This window comes from Arvicanthis niloticus, chromosome 13 (genome assembly GCF_011762505.2).
Source record: "Arvicanthis niloticus isolate mArvNil1 chromosome 13, mArvNil1.pat.X, whole genome shotgun sequence".
Lineage (NCBI taxonomy): Eukaryota > Metazoa > Chordata > Mammalia > Rodentia > Muridae > Arvicanthis > Arvicanthis niloticus.
In genome coordinates, this window is record NC_047670.1 from 47,286,062 (window position 1) to 47,310,521 (window position 24,460).

A 24,460-nucleotide genomic window follows, 5' to 3' on the forward strand; every position below is an offset into this window, starting at 1 on the left:
CAGTTCAGTCCATTCTGTACTCTAATAGGACTGACTTATTAAGTCCCTCCACGATACAAGTTCTAATTTAAGATCCACACTGTTCCCTGACAGTGGACAGGAGGGGCCACTATTGAGCTGAGAGAGAGACAGACACTGTTCTTAACCCACACATGGTGGAACAGGAGTAAAGCAGATAGCAGGTGGAGGGTGAGCTTTCCTGACACAGTCAGACTGGCTACAAAGTCCTTCAGAACCCAAAGTTGGCATTATTTGTAAATGCACACCAGGGTCTAGCTCTCCTCTCTTTTGTGTTGGTTATTCTGAGTCCTGGCTATGCTGGGATCTTGAATTGATGGCTCGGAGAAACATGATCCTGTAATTCTCTGTCCCCATCAGGAAAGTCCACAGTGAGGAACTCATGAGCATGTAAGGAGAGCCACTGACACAAGGCACTAGACTGTATACATCCATGGCAGTGTCCTGTCAATCACAGGGTGAGGAGCCTGCTTCTCTACCCAATTTTCATGCTGCCCCACTTGCTAGAAGCCCAGTAGGTAATGAATTTGCAGACTGTCCCAGCAGGATTTCTCTGTCACTGCATTTAAGAAGGGATCAGACATCAGAAGTCTTGGGAAGAAAAGGTAAGGGAAGAAAGACAAAAATACCAGGAGAGAGTAAGAGGAGGAGGAAATGAGAAATATCTCTATCCCCTTGCTCACTCCCTGGCAGGACAGACTAGTCAGTGGATGTGTTATCTTTTCCTCGGGTCTTCAGCTTTCCTTGGAGCTTCCCCTATGCAGCAGGTCTCCCTAGCAGGACCACATCATCCCCTAGGAGATGATCTTGGCTCTGATCTGAACAGATTCAGGGTATCATGATGGAGCCCCATGGATCTGCCAACCCTGCTATCTAGCCCTTTTCCAATTATCTTTATGATGCTTCCTTTGAGACCCCTAGACGGTACACACACAGTCACACAACCCTATCTGGAGACACAGAGACAACAGGAATGGGGAGCGTCATACCCGAGGTCCTGGCAGTCCAGGCACGCCACTTTCGCCAGGGTCCCCTGGTTCTCCCTGTGGGAAGATAATGCAGAGTCAACACAAAAAGGACCACACTTGGTTGAACACACCTACTGCTGGCTGTGGATAGGTCTGGAACAGGGCCACCTGTGTAGAGATGGTTCTGAATTCTCATCCTCCTACATCCCATATTCCCCTGCTCTGTTCCTCAAAACGTGATTGAGTAAAAATGGCATCTCTTTCCTACTGAGAGATTTGGACTAGGCACAATGTGAGAATATCCTTTGATTTGAAAATACAAAGTACTTGATTAGCCAGAGAAGGGAGTAAATAGTATTTACATAAATGGCCTTAAATAGTGTAACCCTAGGATTCTAAATCAACATACTACAGAGATACTGCACAATAGTTAAATTATGGAATTGGCTTAGGTGCTTGTCAACAGATGAAATGGAAGCAAGAACACGTGAAAAAAATGTGTGTGTGTGTGTGTGTGTGTGTGTGTGTGTGTGTGTGTGAATTTTATTCGGCCATAAAGAAGAATGAAACAATGCCATTTGTTGAAAAGAAATAGATGCAGTTTCATATCATCATATTAAATGAAATAGGTCAGATTAAGAAAGACAAGATAAGTTTCCCTTCATTTGTGGCACCTAGATTTTCTATAAACGCATAAAGTCAAGAGTGTGTGTATGGAATAGAGGTAGATGAGGGGCTGGAGGAAGGGATGGGAGTAACTAACAAGAAGAAGGGAAAGGGGAGGGTTGATCTTAGCCAAAGCCCATGGTCAACCTGAACAGAAGGGCCTTTCTGAAAGCCATCGCTCTGTCCAATAAGAATAAGCAAATAAAATGACTATAAATAGATCTATATCCACACTTCTATGTTTTCTTATGAAAAAATCTGAGTCTATTTTGAGTGAAAAGAACAACAGATTTCACCAAAATATTAAAAATTTTCTTCCACAGCTGCTTTTCAAGGGCACATCTGACCAATGTACAATTACAATTTAATAATAAACTTTATTTGTTTAGACTGTCCGTTGCTACGGCTAGAGAGGTTGATCAGTGGTTAGGAGCATTGCTGCTTTTGTAAAGGACTTCAGTGAGTTCCCAGAAGCTATGTGTCAGTCCATAGCTTCAGTTCCCGGGAAACAGGGACTAACAACGGCCTCTTCTGACCTCTGAGGGACTGCACACACGGTGCATGGGCATACATGCAGGCAAAACTCTCAGTCTCATAAAATAAAATTTTAAATTCTTTAAATTTTTAAAAATATTATCCATTGCCTATTTACTCACTTGAAGCATTTAATGTGGGAATTTGGTTTTGTACTAGAATCTAACCTTTGATTCTCCCTGTCAATGCCCCTTTTAATGGATCCCACTGAAGACTATTTAAAACTGAAGTCTCCCAGGACTGATTTATCTCTTCAGATTGACTGTAACACATTCAGAGCCTTCCTGGGTGGCTTTGGGAGAACTCTGCTCCATCTGACCTTGTAAATCCAACCATTTCAACTAAGCCTTGGTCCAAAGCCCAGGCAATTGACTCATTTTGGAACCCAGCAACCAGGAATCTCCTTCTGCTCTCCAGTTTCAGATTCTCACACTCATGGCACCCTGTGAGTACCCACCTTGGAGCCAGGCAGGCCTGGTGGCCCATTCAGCCCATCCTTTCCGGGTGTCCCCTGGTCCAAGAGAGGAAAGAAACAAAATGAAAACAAAGGCATGTTTAGCAAAGACTTGAGGGAAATGCCGAATAGAAGATGATTCTACAGCCAGACTTGGGTGCATGGCCTCATCTACTTTCCAGCTGTTTCTCTTTTCAAGAAGCATCAGTCTCTGCCAGCCAGGCTTTCCTAACATTTTACCAGGACGACACAGTTACTACTCTCTGGTCTGTGCCCTGGCTCATGTATTATACATGCAGATGAATGAAGGGGAAAGACGGGCCTCTATTCCTAACCTTGGCCTCAAGAGGCCCCAGAGATAGTACCATCCACATTGATCCTGAACTCCTTACTGAATCACATGGCTTCATGTGTCTTCCTTCCAACCAAGATCTTCACCTCCTCTTGTCCTTCAAAGAAGCTAATCCCCAGGCTCCATCATGGCTGCCTGTTATTTCTGAGGAATTTCGTAGTGTGCCTTCTGAATCAAGCTGTATTCTCCACCCCAACCTTGAGATTCTATCTCAGATGCTGGATGCAGATGAAGAGACAACAAATCCCTGCATGGAATGGCCTCAGAGGTCACAGAGAAGAGCCTTTTGGATACAGCTGCAAGTCCCTATACTAAACCTAAGCTATATTGCCACCCCCATTTCTTAGGGCCTTATGCCATATATCTTCAGCACACACACTCTCTCATGAGGACTGATGGGAAACAGAACCCCTCACAGACTACCTCAGGGGCTATTTATTGGTCTCTCTTAGTGCTATTAAGTCATTTTTTGTTGTGTTCTTTAATAAAAGGACTGGGGTCTTACTATATAGCCCTAGCTGTTCTGGTATTCTTTATATAGTCCAGTCTAGCCTTGAACTCATAGCAATCCTCCTGCCTCAGACTATAACATGTTAGAATTATACATATGCACTACATGTCTACCTTAAAATTTTCATAGTTTTTAAAAATGTTCTTGCTTGCTCTTCTAAATGAGAATTTTTTGCATCTGATTTAAGACTCTTATCTCTCTATGCCCCCAGAGTTGGAACTTGTTCCCCCTGCACAGAAGAGGTTTGCTGACCATCATAGCCACAGGAGAAGGAGCCACTTGTTTCAGCGAAATCATGACAGTGACCAGGAAAGATCAAAGTCCAAAGCCAGAGCTGAGCTACAGCTTCATCTTGATAAAACTGTAATATAATTTAAAACTGTTGGCCCCATAACCCCTCCATGGTATGAAGACCATTGTTCATGGTCATTCTAACACTTTGTTTTCTGTTCTATTTGAGTCGGAGTCTACATAGCCCAGGATAACTTAGAACTTGCAGCAATTCTCCTGCCTTGGCCTCTCTAGTCCTGGAATTACAAGTGTACGCCATCCTTCCCAAATTGATGAGAATACTTTCAAATAAATGCACTGCATCAGAAGAGATTAGTGAGTTTGAGCTGCTGTACAGCCCTGCCACCACATACTCAATGGTGACAATACAATTGGTGACTATGCCTAAGGAATGTCTCCTAGGAACTATGCACTAACCAGGTGCTCCTCCAGGTTCACATGCATTCACCTAAGCATGGACTATAGCACTGGCTTTATGGCTTGTGTCCTTTGAGGAGCAGCAGGGCTTCAGTTATGGGTTGGCATCCACCTCGGGTCCTGAGTCTTTTATCTATGTCCACAGAGGGATCTGTGACCCAAATAGAGTGGAGGGTTGCTCCATGCTGCATGTTCTGCAGCATCCAGACCTCCATCCATACCCTGGCCTTTACCCTTGGCAGTCCCAACAAGAAGCTTGTTATAAACAAACCCCTGCGTAAAGCAGCCCCTGGGGTTTGGGGACATCAGGTCAGAACCTGGTTTCAAGGTGGCAGACTGTTCCAAGGCCACTCCATTTGTGTGTCTAAAGAAGCTTATACCAATGTGCCAAGGTAACATGTCTACCTTTAGCAGAATAGCTTTCTTGTGACATTAATGCTAGCTAATTCTTCTGGCTTAGAAGAAACCAGAAAGCCCTTAAGATGCCAGGGTCATCTCCATGTATAGGTGGGAAACAAGGCCAGGAAAGATAAGAATGGTTTAGTGACCCTGACATTTTAGTGGAAGGGACTTCATGAATGTTTCTTTGGAATCAAGAACAAGGTTGGTCGGGGCCAGTGGAAGGCAGTCTTGGGAGACAGCAGGAGAGAAGAGAGAACCAGCCTGCACCAACCTCACAATCTGCTGTAAAGGAAGAGACTTCAGAAGGTATCACTAGCTCTGCAAGAGAGCCCTGGGGCCAGAGCATATGCCTAGCTACTCCTGACATGGGACAAATGTCATCAATAAGGGACAAGCAGCAGAAAAACTGAAATAACTCACCGTGTGCCCAGCAGGCCCAGGTTTTCCCGGGAAGCCGAGCTCTCCAGGTAAACCCTGAAAGGGAAAGTATAAAAACTGTCAGTCTACTTGAGATTAGTCTTGTCGTGATGCCATCCCTGGCACAGACTCAGGTCTGTGGCTCTAAGGAGAATACTTCAGAGTGTCTACTCACTGCCAGCCACTGTAAAACACAGAATTGCCCCCAGATCTATGTTTGATGAGCTCACAGTGTATCTGTTCTACAGCAGAGACCATTGCCATGTCCACCAAAGCCCGAATACTTTCTCTGCACACTGTTGGGTCTACCCTGCCCATAACCTGTTATGGCAGTTTCCCAGATGATCTTTAAAGGATGAGAGACAAGAATGCTAACACTGGCCTTAGTATTGTTTTGTGAGAACAGATTACAAAACTCTATGCATGCATGAACAGCAGACCAGCATGACGCACCCCCATACCATGTCAGAAGAAAATACCAAGTGTTATGCTGACTTACAAGTGTTCTGTCACTTATAAGTGCTGGACCCAAGAACCTGAGAGTGCAGAACCTTGGAGGCATCTGCATCCAGAGTCTTCCTGTCTGTGGCTTTATTCTGGACATGGGCATAGAAAGCTGTCCCCTGCCCTTGAAAATGTTATTCAAGCTTCCTTTTGAGAGAAAGTCAAGCCAGTCTTACCGGGGGTCCTCCAGGTCCAGGGGGCCCTGGGACACCGGGTGGTCCAGGTGGGCCCTGTATAGAGAAAGTGGGTGGTTATAAAAGTATACAGAGACACTACCTGGTATGTTACAAACCAGTGTTTGAGAAAGGGGTAGATGGAGTGGCAGTATGGGAAGACTTCAGCTTCATCTGCCTCGGCTAATTTCATATGGAAAGGAAGAGAGATGATAAAGTGAAAAATGTGAAGTGAAAGTTGCACATTACCAAGAAATATCCTATTGGTGTGTTGGTTAGTTTGTCAAGTTAGCACAGTCAAGGGTCATCTGGGAAGAGGGAGCCTCAACTGGAGAATTGCCTCTATCAGACTGGTTGCCAGGGGCATTACCTTGATGATTAATGTGGGAAGCCCAGCCCACTGTGAGAGCAATGCCACCCTTGGGCAGGTAGGTCTAGCCTATATATGAAAGATAGCTGAGCGAGCCCAAGAAAAGCAACCCAGTAGGCAGCTCTGTGATCTCAGCTTCAGCTCCTGCCTTCCAAGTCTGCCTCAGTGGCTTCACTCAGGGATGGACTATAACACACAGAGGGCAAATGAACTCTTTCCTCCACAGGTTGTTTTGGGTCGTTGTTTTATCACAGAAACTGGAAACTAAACTAGAGTGAACTTGCTTTATGACCTATCGTGCTGTATGGTTGAATCATTTGAACATTTAAGGAGACCATACACATATGTACATGCATACACACATGTATACAGCAGTCACCCATTCACAAGACTCTCCCAGAGCACACTTGGTCACCACCAATCACGGTCCAGAGATGACATCAGTCTCAGCATCACAGAGTAGACTGTGGGTCTCAAGCTACGTCTGTTGATTTCCTAGGTTCATCAAGATCTCTCCCCTGTACATCCCTACTCCATGGGGACCAACCTGACGAGAAGTAGGGATGTGCATTTATGTGTACAGTCTAGAGGAGTATGTGTAGCTAGTGCTGTGTTACACTCCAATTATTTGGAACTCCAACTATATTAAACTCCATGCATTTCCCAAGTTAATACAGGACAGGGAAAAGTAGTAAGTAAATCCGACAGGAAGCTGGAACTCATGTGTCTATGATCATGAAGGTGCAGAGGGGAGAAAGGTACAGAGAGGAACATGGGCACTGGGTAGGGGTTGAGCTCTGGACCTGGAAGCCTAAGACAAAGGTCTTGGAGGAGGCACCTGAACCTTGAAGGCAGAAGAAATGATCAACAGGCTAGGCACACAAGAGCAGGCAGAAGCCAGCTGCATAAAATGCCAGTAGAATTGAAGACACTGTAAATTATACAATTTACAGAGCAAGCCTTGAGATACCAGTGTGAAGAGCTATGAATATACCTTAAGGAATGACTAGAGGGTCGAAAGAGACATGTGTCAGCCATGTGTTTTTTTTTTTTAATTTTCAGATGGCATCTGGAGGCCACCAAAGACAGAGGCATATGCTGGGTCAGAGACTGGTGGTCGCTACACAATGATGGAGCTCTGGGAAAGAATGGAGCTGTTCTGAGTATTCGCAGGTTCAGGACAGTCCTGCCAAGTGGCCTTTCATCTGAGAACATCCAGACGCATGGCAGCTGAACACCCTGCTGGGGTGTCTGTTCTTGGTTTTGGTGGCGGTACGTCCTTGCTTTCCCAGCTTGGCCTTTTGTATTCTTCCCGAAGAATTTACAACTTTCCTCACCCCACAAAACTTCTGGGAGCAATAGAAGGCACTAAAGCATACACTTCCCCAGGTCTACCTCAGGGTGTGCCCTTCTCTGGATGTGTCTCTCCCCATTCCCACTACTCCTCTTTACGTGCCCCTCTCTTCTGAGATGGCACCCAGGTTCTTGGGTCCCCTCTGTGATTAAAGTCGAGCTCAAGGTCAAGATCAAGGTAACTTTTTATATTACCCTCAGTTCTTCAAGAATCAAATATCTAGTTTCCTCTGCATCTCACAGAGAAACTAACCCAGGCCATGACAGGAAGCCATACTCACAAAGTCACTTAAAAGGAACACTTCAAGGGACCACATTCAGAAAACAATAATAGAATATGACCACTGGAGGGCGATAAAAAACAAAGAATGGCACGCTGGTCGCAATAATGAACTATTCCGTTTACTGCCTCTGGGTGGCATGTGTGAGTCAAACTGTCATACACAAAATAAGAGCATTTCCAAAACAGGGCTTTGGGTGGTAGCTAGCTGGAGTTCAGTTTCTTGGTGGCTCATTTAGACCCGGTAAGTCTTTGGGGCAGCATCTATCCTGTTTGGAATATTTGCCCTAAGTCTGGGTAGCTGAGGAGACTATAGTGAGTTAGAAATTGCCCTGGGTAAAGACCATCCTGTCTTCCTTGTAAGACAAGGGCTGGAGAAAGGTGGCATCAAGGGTGGCTGCATGGCTTGCCCAGCATCCTCAACACTGCACCCACCTGCTGCCTTTGATCAACTCTGCTCACTTGTGCATACTAAGGGATCTTCAGAAATCACCACTTCCCCATAAAAGCACATGCCGGGCCGCCCACTGTCACTTGGGGACCCCTCAGGCTCCACAGCATCCACCAGTGGAGCTTGGCAGAGGAATTTTTCTGCACAGATAGTACTCATCTGGCCATGGGGACATTTCCCTTTCCTCCCTCCTTACATACCTGGCCGTTCAGATGGCTCTAAAATGCTGAGTGCCTTCTAAAACACTTCTCTTGGCAATTGGGCCTCCTGGCCAGCTCATTGCTACTCTGATCTCTTTTACCCTCCCCCTCTTTTTGCAAACATCCTCTGCCCTGCTGCTGCTGGTGGTACCCTGGCACAAAGGAGTCTAGAGTTGATGATCTTCGGTGACTAGCTAGTGAAAATGAAGACTTTAGTGTTTGAGAGTGAAGAAAACAGGCCTAGAGAGTTTAAGGACCTTGCTAGAGGTCATGCAGAGATCTTCTCCAGGTGAAAAAGAGGTATATGCATCCTGAAGGGCCCAGCTGCTTCAGAGTCACCTGAATTGGAAGTTATACATACAGAGACCAGAGCTGCCTGTTTAAACTACCGGGTAGCAGGTTAGGATCAAGTCCCTAAGGTCAGGGACTGGTATGATGCTCAGTGGTGCAGATGTCTCCAGTACAGGACCATTCCATGCCACCAACCCCACCTGCATCCCCTCCACTCAAGCCCTATCCCTGTTGTTGTATTCATAACATAACAGAGAGGAGGCACAGTGTGCATAGGAGACATAGAAAAGAAGGTAGAAACCCGGAAGACCTGCCAGAAATGGGCACTCCATTTTACCACCTCTTCTTGTTTCAGACCCCACACTGATCAAGTGAGGCAGCCCTTTCCACCCCAAGCTGCAAATGAGAAAAAGAAATGGGAGTTAAATCAACAGGGAGTCCAGGCTGGAATAGAACACACCGTGGTCCAGTGCACCTCCCAACCCAACCCAGAATGCCAGTCTGGCCATCCTGCTAAAGATGCCAGTCTTATGCCCTTCTTGTAGATACATTCTGACACTTAAGGAGATTCTAGAACGTAAAGACATCTTCAATATCTCTGAGTCCAAACGTTTAGCACCTGATTCTGTTGTGCACACAGTAGGGAGTTAACAAAGGTTTGAGGCAGTGAGTATAAAAACACGAGGGATGTCCTCAGGAATTAATCCTACCCACTGCAACAGCCACATGGAAGAAGAAAGAGTAAAAAGCAGCTGGAAACAGCTGTTACAAAGTCTGGAGACTGCTACCAGGAGGTATTACATAGCCTCCAGCATCCATTACAATTTACATACACAGAGCATCTTGCAAGTCCACCGTGGCGGTGGGGGTGATACAAAGCAGCATTCAGCCTGCCCCGGGGACCTGCTCTGCTGGCCCTTGCTGTCTTCTAATGGTACTAACGCTTACAAAGGGCAGCAGCTTCGCATGAACAGCTGTCTTGCCTCTGGTTCTTCTTTCTATTGAGCCTCTTGTCTTTCATTTTTCCATGGATACATAAGTGAAATGTGGGATTTCAGGGGACAAGGAAGCCCCTTATTCCCCTACTGCCCCTTTAAAAACTAGGACACTCCACAATCCCTTCCTTTGTTACATATAAAGATTTTAGTGTCTCGAGGAAGGACTGGGACTAACAGAAGATGGAGACTGAGATGCAGGACACCTCAGGCAGGCCTAAGTGTCTGCAGCTTCTCAAGATGCTGCCGCCAAACAACTCATCTTCTCTGGGCTAAGAGATGAGCCTGCTGGGATTCATGTGAAAACTTAAGGCTGGGAGCTGAGGATATGGGTCGGTGGTGTAGCATGACATGCGCAGTTCCACACCACTGCAAAACAAAACACAAAACGTCTGTGGCTTTGGGCACCCTAGATAATGTTCTAGATTGTTTCATGAGACCTTCAGAACCTTTATCACACCAGACAGACAGAGACAGAAACAGAAAGACAGAGAGATGGGGAGAGACAGAGAGACAGACAGAGACAGAGAGGTGGGGAGAGACAGAGAGACTGAGCGAGTATATGCATATTCCTAATCTTTTCCTTTAAACATTAATGAAACCATCTAGCCAGATTAATCAGATTATTAACAAGTAACACACTAGCCAATAGATATAAATGTTGACAAAATCCATGCCTATTTGTATCACCATTAATGAAAACAACAAAGTAATTACTCTCCATATTAATTAATTAATCAGCACGCTAATTATTAATGAAGAAAACATTTAATCCCCATACACTGACTAAACAGCTATCTGATGCAATTAGTAGCTACAATGATGATATTTAAGTAGCCAATTAATCTAATTATTATTAATAAAGAAATAGCAAATAATTACTTCTACCGCAGTGGTTGCAACTGTGGTACGCTTATGAAGTTGAGTCAAATTTGAAGACACATGAAAATTGCCTGAATAAATCAACAGAGCAATCAAGTTAATTCAGTGTGCAGCTGGGACACGTTTGAGGGAAAGGTATTCACAATTTGCGTTCCCCCTGAGGTATAACTATGGTCACTGCCCATCTCAGGGAGTTTCCGCACAGTCCAAGGAGCCCAGCCAGGTCTCAGCCCAGCTCTGTCCCCTGAGTGTGCATTCTCCCACCCAGGCGTCTCGATTCTTCACCAAGTGCCAAGCAACAATCACCTTTGCACAAACGTGTAAATGTGGCTGGACCCCACAAAGACTTCCACTTTCCTTATGCTCCTTGTGAGAGAAGATTCCTGCGTATGACAGCATGGATGGATGGCTTTCACTCTGAGGGTCTACTGTCTTCTGAAAAGCCTGAACAAAATTGGCAATTGTGGCAAGGCAAAGCTGGACTGTCTCATTCAGTTGTTAATACTACAGCTGATACCAGAATGGAGCAAGACACTAAACTTGTGATGGCACAGACAGCATGCCATCCTCTCCCTAAACTCAAGAGCAAATTCCTGGGCAGTGCGACTGAACTTGGGTTTATGTGAGGGTGCTTTCGATATTGACAGTGTTTAGCATTATGATTTCCTAAGAGAATCTGTGGAGCTGTAATTAAATAATTAAAGCACAGAATGTAACGTCACCACAGGTGGTATACAGCTGATGTGCAGACCTAACACGGGGTATAAGTTCTAGGCTCCTACCCAGATTTGCTGAAGATTTTTGGTTAGAAAACAGAATTTTACCATTAGTTGAAAATTTCAGATTAACATTTGAAAAGTTCTACACCTTTCTCACTATTTAGGAATGAAAAGACAGACTCCATTTTGTGTGTGTGACCAAGATTGGCTCAAATACTTGTAAATAAGATCAACAAGAAAACTGTACAGACTTGCCCATTGAAAACTGTAATGTAGGGCTGACAGAAGGCCCGGTTTTTGCTGTTTCTCCAAAGGACCTGAGTTTAGAGTCCAAGCCCGCACCTTAGGCAGCTCACAATCATATGTAACTCCAGCCCCAAGGGGTCTAACACCCTCTTCTGACCTACACTTGTTACACACACACACACACACACACACACACACACACAAATCATTTTTTAAAATATATGGTTGTAGTTTTAAAAAGATGAAAATCAAAGCCTTAGCCAGTGGCATGAGTTTCTGAATGAAGCAGTTATTACCTGAATTATGGGAACCAGCATGGTTGAGCATTATTTATCCACTTAGGGGGCCAACTGTATCATTATACATAATTCACAATATATAGATAACTTGTAGCTGTAAACATTTAGTGCAAAAAAGGTGCTCACAAAACTGAATAATAATAATAATAATAATAATAATAATAATAATAATAATAATAATAATAATACAAGTGAAATAAGGTCCCAAAGGGGATAGTGGAAGATAGTAGCTGCCCTGGGGTTGCTCATGTCCTCAGACCTCATGATGGACTCAGCCCATCACCCACAGGCTACCCAGCCCACTGAGCCCAGGAGCTTTCAACTTTACTTAGGAGAAACTACACTCCACTAACAGGCAGTTAACCAAGACTAGATGCAATGATATGTGAGCACTGCAGTGGTGTCTGACACTTGCAGGAGCTAACCACACATGTCTGCCTTCCCTCTGCTCTTGCATCCTCTTCAGGACTTTGCCTCCTGCCAGGGAATCAATTCCAACTTTGCCAGTCTGTACAGGAGCTCTCTTAGGACCTCCTAAAAACAAATATCCAATTCACAACCCTGTACCCATCTTCTCTATTCATCTTTATTTTTAAACAATAATTTGACATCAGAAGGCTTTGGGGGATCTACAGAGGGACTGCCCCTCCCAGACTAAGTTGATTCCTAGACACAGCCAAGTAGATTCCTGGAGACAAAGTTTTCCTGTGCAAACTAACAAATCCCTGGTTCAGGTCTCTATCTATTATCTTTCATCAGGCTCTTAGAGTCTGGACCTTTACAATATTCCTGGACCAGATTGATCCAGGACCAGAGCCCAGTAAATAGAAAGCATCCGCTCACCCAGAGTATGCTGCAACATTCCCAACAGTCCAGTGTTCAGCTGCTGCAGAGCCTTCCTTATTCACTGTGCTTTTACTGAAAACTACAGTAAAGGCTCTTACCATGGCCATCCAGGACCACCACAGGACTCCCCTACACAGCTTCATTCACACAGCACTCCATGCTATGAGAGGTATGATGTGAGGAACTGCCTTACCAGTGGCTTCCATTTCTCATCCATTGGTCTTGTATGACTTGATACCAAGAGAGCCAAGAGTGACTGGAAAACACTCTCTCTGCCCTAGTTTCCTCCTGTCCCATGAGCATGTGGGTCCCTTAGGTGACACATTCTGACCACTTAGGCTTTCCAGCTCCAGAGTAAAGTTTGGTACACAGCAGGTACTTGGAAGTACAGTCTGGATTAGGAATCAGTGAACCAGATGGGGAAATATACACAGGAGAAAATAGTGACTAGCCCAGGAACGGTGGGAGACACATATCAGAAAGACAGAGGAAGAATGGCAGAGGAACATAATTATGTAGACATGGTTGGCTTTGTGACTGATATCAGAGACAACCCAGTGTACCAGGAAGTACCTACTGTAAGCATCATAATGCTCTCAGACCCAACTCAGGATAAAAGTAAATTCCATAACACATCCAGGCACACTGTAGTATCTGCTGTGAGTCTCACACGGTCTGGTTCTGAACATAACTCCTATGTGATTTGGGATACATCATGCATGGCAAAGCTACCATGCAGAGGCCGGTGATATATGCCTGGATCGCTCGGCTCAACACCCAGCATCCAGTGAAGCTCTGCCAGATGAAAATGTCCTTCATGTCAGATGTTAACACAGAGAGAAAGGAGTGGACTTTTACCAGTTAGAAACCAGCAGAACCATCGGAAAACATTTACAGCTGAAAATCACTTTGAAGAGCTGAATTAATACTGATTTTTTTTTTAATCTTGGAGATAAGGTCTCAACCATATTGCTCAAGCTAGACTTGAACTCCTGGGCACAACAGATTTTCCTTCTTCCAAAGCAGGGAGGACACTGGGTGCCCACTGTTGGTGGGACTGTCGGTGAATCCTGTATCCAACCCTGCTTCATCTCCTTATCCCATCCCATCTTACCTTATTGCTCTTCTTGAATCAGTGACTCACTTGGTAGCCTGGGCTGGCTGAACTCACCATGTGGCTCAGCTTTTACAAAGAAGAATGAATCTGACTTAGGTTCACCCTTTTTAGCTTTCTATGTGTGCATTTGCATTGGTAACATTTTATTTTATTAGTGTGTACTTGTTAGACAAAACGATGGATGGATACTTTTGTTCAACCATGTAATGTCTTTGACCATATTTACTCCCATTACCTTTTTTTCTCCAACCCTGCTTCCACTAGTCCCTTTCCTCTTTCCAAAGAGTTCCATTTATTTTATGTAGTGTGTTCGTGTGTGTGTGTGTGTGTGTGTGTGTGTGTGTCCCTGTTTGTGCACATATATACACACGTGATCAGGGTTCCAAAAGAGAAAGAAAAGAGTCTACCTTGCTCTTCTGTGTTTTTTTTTTTTTTTTTTTTTTTTTTTTTGATTGGAGTTTGCAGTTTTTCATTTGTTTGCTCTTTCAGGAAAGTAGATGTAACTTGTCATTCCTTCTAATCCTCTAATGGTGACTACCAAGATGCCAGTTGCAAGCTAAGAACTGCCACCAGGCCACTGAGTCAGAGGAAACAGCATTGCTATGGGGGAACTAGAAGGCAGTCCTTACCTGTGGTCCCAGCGCTCCAGGGGTTCCTGGTGGACCCACTTCACCTTTCTTCCCCTGAGTGCAGAAGAGAAGCCAGAGTTAACAGTGAAGCATCATCCCACAAAGCCCAAGGAATGGTTTCTCTCAGGGAAATCCTGTCTCAGTAATGTGAACTCAACACTTAACGGGTTACATCCCCAGGAGCACCTGACAGAGGTTCAGTGTAGGAATAAGCAAAGGGGACTCATGTTTGGGGCTCCAAGAGGTCAGCTTTTTTCGTATCTCTTTAAGTAACATTAAAGATAACACATGTCCAACATTCCCAAAGCAGAACAAACAGGAGTATTGTTTATTGTGTGTATGGTTTGTTGTTGATATACATACAAATATATTCAAAGTATCTTTTCATGAAATATAATCTGATCATGTTTCCTCCTCCTCCAACTCCTCAAAGATCCTCCTCACTGTCCCTCACACCCAACTCCATGACTTCAAAGCCCTTGGATCTCTTGGTCTTCTAGGTCTGCCTAATCTGTCTGATGGTGGTCAGTCTCTCCAGAAAAACTATATGGACAGACTTGAATCTCTCTCCCCCTTTTTTCTCTCATGCCTCACCCACTCCTCTACTCTTCCAAAAGATTGCATGGTCCCTAACTCCCTTCATGAGCCTTGCTTTCCAACAGTAGTTTCCCTGAGCTGCATCTTACAGGAGCATTGAGGATGCCTCTGCCCCCACTTTGTACAATCACGTGTCCACTCTGTTTATGTAGACAGTTCCTCATCTGTGGATAAGCAGGTCACTGAGTCTGTTTGCATCCTTCTGTGGTAAGAATCTGTGCAGAGAATGGACTACATCTTTGACGAGCTCATGGGGGCAACCTCCCTGATTACACCCTATGCTGATGCATACAGGCAGAGCTGGCTTTGTCTCTCCCTGGACATCATTGTGGTGCTTTCTCTTTGCTCCTCATCTTCTTCTGCCCCTTACTCCCTCTACCCTCCCTTTCCTCTTCTCTCTCCTTGTTGTCATCCTTCCCTCCTCTTCTCCTTCTTCCATTCTCCTCTTTTCTTCATCTCCTTCTCCTCTTCCTCTTCTTCTTTCTTCTTTCTTCTTTCTATACCACATGGGCACCTAGGACTCCTCAGGTGAGTGGGACATCCTCACACACTGAGTATAGTTAAGGCATAGAACTGGGGGAGGCAAAGGAGACAAGCATGGAGGCTCAAAGGGTCTGAGTGTCCTGGACAGAGCAGAACCATCCATGGAAGTCCAGGGTTGAAAACAACCACACTGTTTACTGTGTGCAGACTCTGAAGCACACAGGTGATCGAGTGGGGTCTGAAGACAGAATAAGGTTGGACAAGCCAGCGTGCTCAGCATACTCCATCCCTCCCACACATCAGCTCACCCCAAGATTACTGCAGTACCCCCAGATAGCTTCCTTCACTGCTTTTCCCCTTATATTCATAAAACATCCCCTGTATTCCTTCTGCCCAAATATCACAGTGCTACTTTAACTCAGACCAAAACTTTTATGTCCCCAGCTTGCTCTGCATGACCCCATTCCTGCAGTTTCGTCTCATTTCATTGGCCCTTCCTCTACATCCAAGCATGATGCCCTTGCCCCTCTGCCTTGAACAGACCAAATAACCAAACCCCAATGCCTTTTTCTCAGGTGTTCTTCCTGCCCAGAGAGAAGCTTCTCCAGAGACCCATCCGGTCTCTGTTCAAAGGCCCTCTCACCTGAATGTCTCCTCAGAAACATTATGCCAACAGCACTCTCTCCACTAGCTGTGCCCCCCTCATCCTGCAGGACCTCCTTTAGTTTGTGTTAGCACCAACATTCCTCTGATGTCTGTGTTTATTTATGGCCTCTCTGCCCTACTGGGACACAAACTATTCAGAAGCAGGTGCTGGTTCTGGCTTTATTTGCTATCTACCTTGAGGGCCCAGACCAGTACCTGGTAGTGCATGGATGCTCAGTATACATTTATGGGCTGAATAAACTGCATTTTAGGTAGATGTGAGACACTTTAAAAAAAAAAAAAAAAAAAAAACCCTAGCAGTGGGGAAAACTGTGTGGGTCAGTGGTAAATGATATCAGAAAGAGGGAATAATTCTATGTGACAATGTTTTATCCAGCCATGGCCCTAGAGAACTTGGCCTTCAGGGTTGCATAGAATGATGCCAATAAATGTCAAAAATGAGTTTCTTGACATTTATTGGGTAAAATAAAAATGTGGTCACAGAGACCTTCAGAGGCAAGCCATGCCTCAGATTCCCCTGGTCTCTCCTTGCATCAGACCCTGCTCTGGTGGCAGTGGACATTAAGAGGATGATCACGAACAAAGCCTATTCCTTCTCCTCAGAGAATGGAAAACAGACACACACCTTCAGTGTTCTACCTGGACAGATGTCCTTCCTCTTTCCCTAGGTTATTTCACAGAAAGTTGCTGGTTATTTACAAGATTAATTCAGGACCAACCCAGCATCATCTCTCCGTTGATAGGAATGAAACACTGAAAAGGTCCTGGGAGGAAGGACAGAGGACAAGGAAGGATGTGAAAACCTGGCTGTTGGTTGAGAAGAATACCTCAGAGTGACTCCTCCCTGCCTGCCTGTGCAGGGTTGGGGAGCCAGAAGCATGAGTCCTTCTCACAGACAGGAGGCTGGGGAGGGGTGGTCTCTGCTTCCTCAGCAGGTGTAGCTGCTGTTAGATCAAGAAGAGCCCCCTTGCCTGGATGTGAAATACAACAATCTAGAAGGGCAGACAAATGTAGAGGTTTGAATGAGCAATGGTCCCCCACAGGCTCACATAGTTGAACGCATGGTGCCCAGCTGATGGTGGTGCTGTCTGGGGAGATGGAGGGGGTTGTAGTCTTGCTGGAGGCTAGCTTTGCATGTTTATAGCCTCACACTAATCCCTGGTTTTTTTCCTTTGCTGCAGATCTGCAATTAAAGCTGCAGAGTACTGAGCATCTTGCTCCTGCCACCACGCCTGCCCTTTGCTGTCATGCTTTCCCCACCATGATGGACTCTCAATGCTCTGGAGCCATGAGCCCAAGTAAACTCTTCTGTAAGTTTCCCTGGTCAACGTGTTTTATCACAGCATCAGAAAACGAATACGAGACATGATGGCACGTAAGAAGCTCATGGCCAGAAGAGAGAAAGGCAAAGAAGCCGACCAACTAACTTCCCTACCATTAGGTATGGTAAAATGTATGGAGGTAAAAGCCTCGGGTACAACCAGGGATCAGAGAAGGCCATGAAAATGTGTCGTCAAACGAGCATCATGAAGCTGCCTCTCTCCTGAAAAGAGCATGCTTTTCATCATCCATTTAGGGGTAGCCACACTGCAGTCAGTTGTGTCCCCTGAGGACATGCTGCTGACATCCCAGCACCCATAGCCACCAGGTGCCTCCCAGGGATCTCTTACTCCTTCCCTTGTGGCTGACACCATCTCCCCTAGCACTCGCTGGGCCATTCGTGCAGTAGGTCAACCCTGCTAAGGGAAAAGAAGCTGAATCTAAGCTTTGCACCTCTAAAACATCAGAGGTTCCACATCAGGTATCAGACACACTGGAGCTGTTTGACCTGAAGATCCCATACCCAGACATCCCATACCCTCTTTTCTAACAGCATCCAGTAATGAAACTTCCCGGCTGAGTTTTATAAAACTGTTCTGTGCCCACAGGTAGAAACCAAATAAACCCAGAATCAGCTGGGAGGTTTATCACAGCCCCGGCCCACCACCCTTAGTCCTTAGAGACCACAGCCACACCTCTGCCTCAGCAATACCTCCTCTACATTTCAACTTGACAAAATCACAGCCTGGGGCAATGCCACTTCTTCCAGGAAGACCCAACAATAATAAGAATTATAGGCAAAAGAGGAAAACACATTTGAGATACACATTCCCTACTACCCTCCACAAATGAATGAGTTCGCATCTCAAGAGCTGGGCACGGAGCCCCGAACAGCTGTGTTAGCTTCAGCTGAAGCCAGGGAGCAGCTGCTCTGCACTTCCTGAGTTTGACAGGTTCTTCTGGAATAAAGAGTGATTTTACTAATGGTAGGTCTGCTTCCTGAAATTTTAATTTTCTTCTCTTTCAAACTGCAGCCCAGCACAATATCTGGATAAGTATTGGTAATTTATCACAAGGGCAGATTATTCAAGTGATTCTGAATGCCAAAATGTTAAGCAAAACTGCTATTTCCAGGGCAGCCTGTTGGCCCATGTGGTGAGGAGAGGCTGATAAATTCTAAACAGCAACAAACCTTGCTAGGATGTGTTAACATAGCCACTGGCGGAGCCATTAGCATACAAAAGGCTTGGCTGCGCCTGACAGCTAATGTGTGCCTTATGGTCTTTTGCTCAGCTCTTTTCCATGCCTCCAAATGTCTAGAATGATCATTTCCCACTATTTGGATCTGAAACCTGGTGTTCTGGGACTACTTAGAATGTCCTAACAAAACCCTGGCTCCTGGCCCTGGAATGAATCAAGCAGTAGCCTGTGGCCCAGACACTGCTCCCATCTGGTCCAGCAGGAAGTTTTAACAATGGAAAGTGGAACAACTGCCACCCAAACTGCCACTGACAAAACCTGACAGAAGTCAGAGCTAGTGCATCTCACGGTGTCTGGCAGTCATGAGACCTCAGTGCCAAGGGAAACAGATTAAAGTGATACATATCTGGGGAACCAGACAGGGTGTACCTGATTGGAAAGGAAGAGCCCTGGGTCTCTCCACAAGTTGCTCACAGCTGGAAAAACAGCGCATGGTTTTGTTCTCTTGGAAGGGGATAATAAAGTTCAGGTTGTGAAAGGGGTGGAGCCAAGCAGACCAGGCTCTGATCAACCCCACCTTAGAGTCGGGTGACAATAGAGACTCTGACTCATTTCTTCAGGTCTTGGATCCCTAGTTAGTCAACTGAGACTAAGCTACCATACCCCATGGTACTTTGTAAAAATGAAATGACAGGAGAAAACAAAATTAAACATGAAGGGAGAGTTGGGGTGGGAAAACAGCTCAGTGGGTAAAGTGTCTCGTAAGCATGAAGGCCTAAGCCTGGGCATCAGTAAATTAGCACTAGTGGAAAGAGAGACTCCTGGAGCTCACAGACCTTACAGTGTATCTGATGTATCTAATACAATTGAGGAGCCTTGTCTCAAATACCACTGTGGAGGAAATAATATATTCAGTGGAAAGAAAATGCCTAATATTGACCTCTGGCCTTCACACACATGTCCTCACACACATATAAACTATACACATATAAACTATACACACATACAGAGAAAAAATTGCAAAGTTGCAGTCCTGCCTTGCAGTGACTGCCAACTTCTTGTTTCCACCTCCTGTGGGTTCTATGCCTGCAAACATATATGCCATCTGAAGAGTGTACCCTCTTCAAATGTGGCGCTGGTCCATAGGAAACAACGTGGGTAGTGCAGTGAGTCTCTGTCGTGAGGAGAAAGGGAGCCTCAAATCTGAGAGGGCCATCTCTTTAGTTCTCATTAACTGATGAGAGGAAACCAGAAGATGTTAAAATAACCAAAAGGGCTGGAAAAGGTTGCTGTGAGCTTTTGCAAAGAGCAAAGAACAGAGATCAGAAGGAGTTTGGGAAGGGAAATGGCTCATCACTGTGGATTTCCAGGACCCCTTTCCTCATTATTCTGTATCTTAAATTTTACGCTTAGCTGAAGTTCTAGATATATTTTTGACTTGTCAAGACCAGATCCCTCTAGGACTCAGCACAAAGAGCTAGGTGACACCCAAATTCTCCTCTCCCACACTGGACATTCCCCTGCCCAAGGTCCGTACCCAGGTGACTGGTCCTGGGTCCTGCCCTTCTCCATACCACACACAGTCATGTGTGTGCCCAGAGCCCTGATTCCACATTTGATTTCATTCTTTCTGGTATGCAAATTACCCAAGACATTACCAGTGTCATTATACACTACTGTATATTCCACATGATTCTATATATTGGATAAGTTTTTCACGCATATATAAACTCGTGTTTTATAGGTGTGAAACACTAATCGTGCAGATGCAAAACTAAGAAACGTTCTCACTCTTATGGTTTTACAACCTAGTGGTGAGAAGACAAGATCTCAACAAGAATCATATAATCAAAGTCCTAATGGGACAGTATCTATGGGTGGACAATAGCTTTCTTTTTTCTTTTTTTCTTTTTGGTTTTGGAAAGAATAAGACTCCAGGAAGCCTGGAATAATTGCTCAGGTCCTAACTCCAGCTGACAATGATTCCTGCCTCCGCCTTACCTTCTAGATCAGCCAAATGGGTAGACTATGACAAAGTGCACCATATCTTCCTTCACCCTAGGCAAGCACTCCTTATCTGCTGCACTGTAACAAGGGGCCGAACATCCCTGCAGCCTAGGTACCAATCTTCTGCATTCACCAGGCCATTGGACAAAAACATCAGCTTTGTCTAAAACGCATGCATCTACCTTGCCAAAGATTCTGCTGTCTGCCTATGGCTAATCTTTTTTTTTTTAAATGGGCCCAGATTCCTTCCCCTACTTGATATTTTAGTCTGTCTCCATTCACAGGTCTCTATGCCTGGCTTTTTAAGTTGGTTCTATTCCTTCATGAAGCCTGAACATGTGTCCTGACATTTAGGAGTGCTTCTTGATGCTTCTTCAATGGAAATGGACGGGGAGGAAATGACAGGTGGCAAGCAAGAGAAGCAGAGAGACGACTTTTGCGTTAAGTCATCCTGTCTCAGGCGTTCCTGACTCAGCCAGGGACTAATGTGACAGGAAGCTGCTTCCAAGCCCACAACATCTCAATTAGCCATTTCTCTTTTCCGTTTTGTTGCAGGCATTAAACTCAATGTTCACAAGATGGAATATAGGCAAGAATGGTGAGCAATTCCAGACTATCAGAGGGGCAGAGGGCCCTAAATACCACAAGTCACCACTTCTAAGTCACTAGAGGCAGCAGAGCAAGAGACACACCCTCAGTTCTCCCAGTGCAGCCTGTAGATTGCTACTGACTTATTACTCTTACTTACTGCTTCCCTCTGCTAGACCACAGCCCTTCAGGAACCACCTTTTACCCAGTCTTCTCCCTGCCCAGCCCGTGAACTGGGCCAGGTTGAGACCTCAGTGACCTCTGTGGCTCCCATGTCTCCCTCTCTGGACTGGGCTTTTATCTTATTTGATCACCAGGGGGGGTTCCAGACTGATAGTCTCCCCCCATCCCTGTAATCGTTTCCAAACCCAAATGAATGAGTTCAGAATTCAAGTCTGGCTCCTCACTGTGGTATCAAGCATCACAATGAGCAAACACAGTCAGGCACAAAGAAGTCAGAACATGCTGAGCACCGGAGTAAATATTTGATGAAATTTCAAGCAGATTTGGGTTGGATAATGGTATTGCGGTTCAGTTTCTCATAAAATCCTTTATCTTTTGGAGACAGTGTGCTGAAATATTCATATGCAAATCGTGGGACTAAGAGTTGCTTCCAAACTCAAGCCCAGTGGTGGGCAGACTGCGTGTCGATATAAATAAAACAGACTTTTCAATGGCTTCATAAATGTTGAAGTGGATATGGGGATATAGAGGTTCACTTCATTATTCTTTCAGCTTTTGCATATGTTCCCATAATAGAACATGGTGAAGGCAGCCCATATTGCTCCACACTTCAAATGAAAATGAAAGCCACAGTCCTTCAATGGCCTCCAGGGCTGAACACTAATTGTTCTCAGGTTCTCTTACTTCACTTCCCCTGCCAGCCCTTGCTAGCTCTAAGGATGTCTTGCTTGCCTAGATAGGCCAAGCAGCCCCTGCCCCAGGGCCCCAGCTAAGGCTGCTCATATCCTTTCCACAGCTGTCAGCCTGGCCAGCCACTTCATTGCCTGAAAGCCTGCTCAAGCCCATCATTCTCTTTGGGACCTTTCCGCATCAACTGCTTAAACACTGACAGCTGTGTCTGCATCCCTCTGCCTGCCAGAATATCAGCAGCATGAGGGCAGTTACCCTCAGTAGACCATCACCACGCTGGTCGATGATGGAAGAGGCATTTGCTGAAAGGATGAACTTCTAATAGAGGGAAAAAGAGGAAGATATAAGGTTAGGATAAGATAAAGGGGAAAAATAAAAGAAAGAAAGAAAGAAAGAAAGAAAGAAAGAAAGAAAGAAAGAAAGAAAGAAAGAAAATAAATATATAGAAAGAGAAAGGGTAAAGTCCCCAGTACAATTTTAGCAGGACTAGAACAAGAGGCCATGACTGTGGCACTTTGAGGTTTTAACTGATTCATGTCCAGAAGTGTAGATGACACTGCTGGATGTGATCCATGCACAGAAGTCATACTAACTCCTCTCTCTGTGGAACACTTCCTATGTCCTATAACCATCTTCAGCATCACATTAACTACAAGGCTGCAATAGACAGCACCTGCTCCCGCATCACTCACTGGAAGCCCAGCAGCCTTCTCTAAGCTGGGCTTCCCTTCTCTTCTGAATATCTCATCATCTTTATTCATCTCCCCAGAGTCCTGATCTAGCTTAGCTTTAGGGGACTTTGAACATCAGACTGTTGATCCCTACATCTTTTGGGTAAATTCTAAGACAGATAGCAGAATGCCTACTCAATGTCAGAGCTTAACACATGGTGTGGAAACATGTGGTACACTGAGAGATTGCGCAAAAGGCAAGCAGGCTTTGGAGAAGTATGTGGACTTGGGCAGGAATACCTGAGGGGCTGTTGAGCAACTGTGTTCTACGAGGGTCTAGCCTTGATTTACAGTAACTATTGCCAGATCTGGCACACAGCTGGAGCTTGCGACATTCATGTCTCATTCCACTCCAGCCACAGCTCTACCCTACCCTCTCTCCATCATTTTGCTTCCCTCGAGACTCCGTGTCCTGGTCACTAAATCTCAGGGCTCAGTTCCCAAGTCCCTTAATCCGTGGACTAAGCCAAGCTCACTTTTTATACGTGGTGGATGTGGATCACAAAGTTTAAGCACTTGTTAGCACAGCAGAGGCTGATTTGGGAAGCACACACAGTAGGTTCCAGGCAATCCCAGACAATAAAATGTGGGCCTGACAAGCCAGTTCCCACAAGACCTTTCTCCACTTGGTGAGTAAATTAAAGATGTGAATAGAAACTGTTCATCATCATCATTAAGTAAAAAGTTCTGTGTACCATTCTAATATAATATCGGGGAAAGCAGCAATGACAGTGACACATAAACACTCAGTATATAACATGTGAACAGAGTTGCCTTCTCTTAAGATTGCATGTGAACACGTTCAGAGAATAAGAGCCCCAACCCTGGGACAATTTGCTTTCTATTCTGAGATTCCTTTATCACAGCGACTCAACCATTATGGGGCTTCACCACTACAGTAAGAAAGCAACAGGCTTGCAAAGACCAGGGGGCATACAAGAGTCACATAGCAAGGATGTCAAGCCTATACACTTATTTCAAAGCCTAGGCTCCTTGTACCACAGCAGAAAAAGCAATATGGTGACTACTTCATTTGGCTGACAGGGGAAACTGAAACAGGCTATGGCTGATTATCCTGAATGCGACTCTCTTTGTCTCCCACCCATAGTGCCTTGGACACATCTTTCCACATATCCCCTAGACTTTATAGTGAGCTTCTACTAGAATCTTAGAAGTTCAAGAGGTTCAACAGAATTGATTGACAGTTCACCAGTAGTCAAGGACAGGTAGAGTCTGTTGAGTGACAAGGGTCACACATGATTTCAGGACGAAAGATGTGAAATGTTCTAGGCCCAGCTCTCTTAGTCAATTCATGGCATACATATAAAACCATCCTCCAAAGGAACTACATGAACTTCAGGCTAAATAGGGCATTGAAGTAGGGGAGAAAATGCCTACATCAGATGCCACGACCTCTGCCAACCCATGGGTCAATTGCTCCATTGCTTCTGGATGCAAACCTACAGAGTAAAGAAGCTTACTGTGCCAGGAGCTGCCTGCCTCACTATTGCATTTATTTAACCTGTGGAGAGCTCTATGTGGGAATTAGAAAAGAGAGCACAAGCTTCAGAGTTAGATTCCAGCAGATGGACATGAATTTTTCCCAGGGA

General features: G+C 45.1%; 1 protein-coding gene across 5 annotated transcripts in view; it reads right to left on the reverse strand.

Moving 5' to 3' along the window:
* The window catches only part of Col22a1 (collagen type XXII alpha 1 chain), a 235,361-nt gene that overhangs the window by 110,693 nt on the left and 100,208 nt on the right, over positions 1 to 24,460 (reverse strand). For all 5 annotated transcript variants that reach the window (XM_076911446.1, XM_034516770.2, XM_076911443.1 and 2 more), the window contains 5 exons: positions 14,386 to 14,439; positions 5,711 to 5,764; positions 5,034 to 5,087; positions 2,644 to 2,697; positions 1,008 to 1,061 (listed from right to left, as the gene is read on the reverse strand). In XM_076911446.1, the coding sequence (XP_076767561.1) occupies positions 1,008 to 1,061; positions 2,644 to 2,697; positions 5,034 to 5,087; positions 5,711 to 5,764; positions 14,386 to 14,439 (270 nt within the window). The remainder of the gene's footprint in view (positions 1 to 1,007; positions 1,062 to 2,643; positions 2,698 to 5,033; positions 5,088 to 5,710; positions 5,765 to 14,385; positions 14,440 to 24,460) is intronic.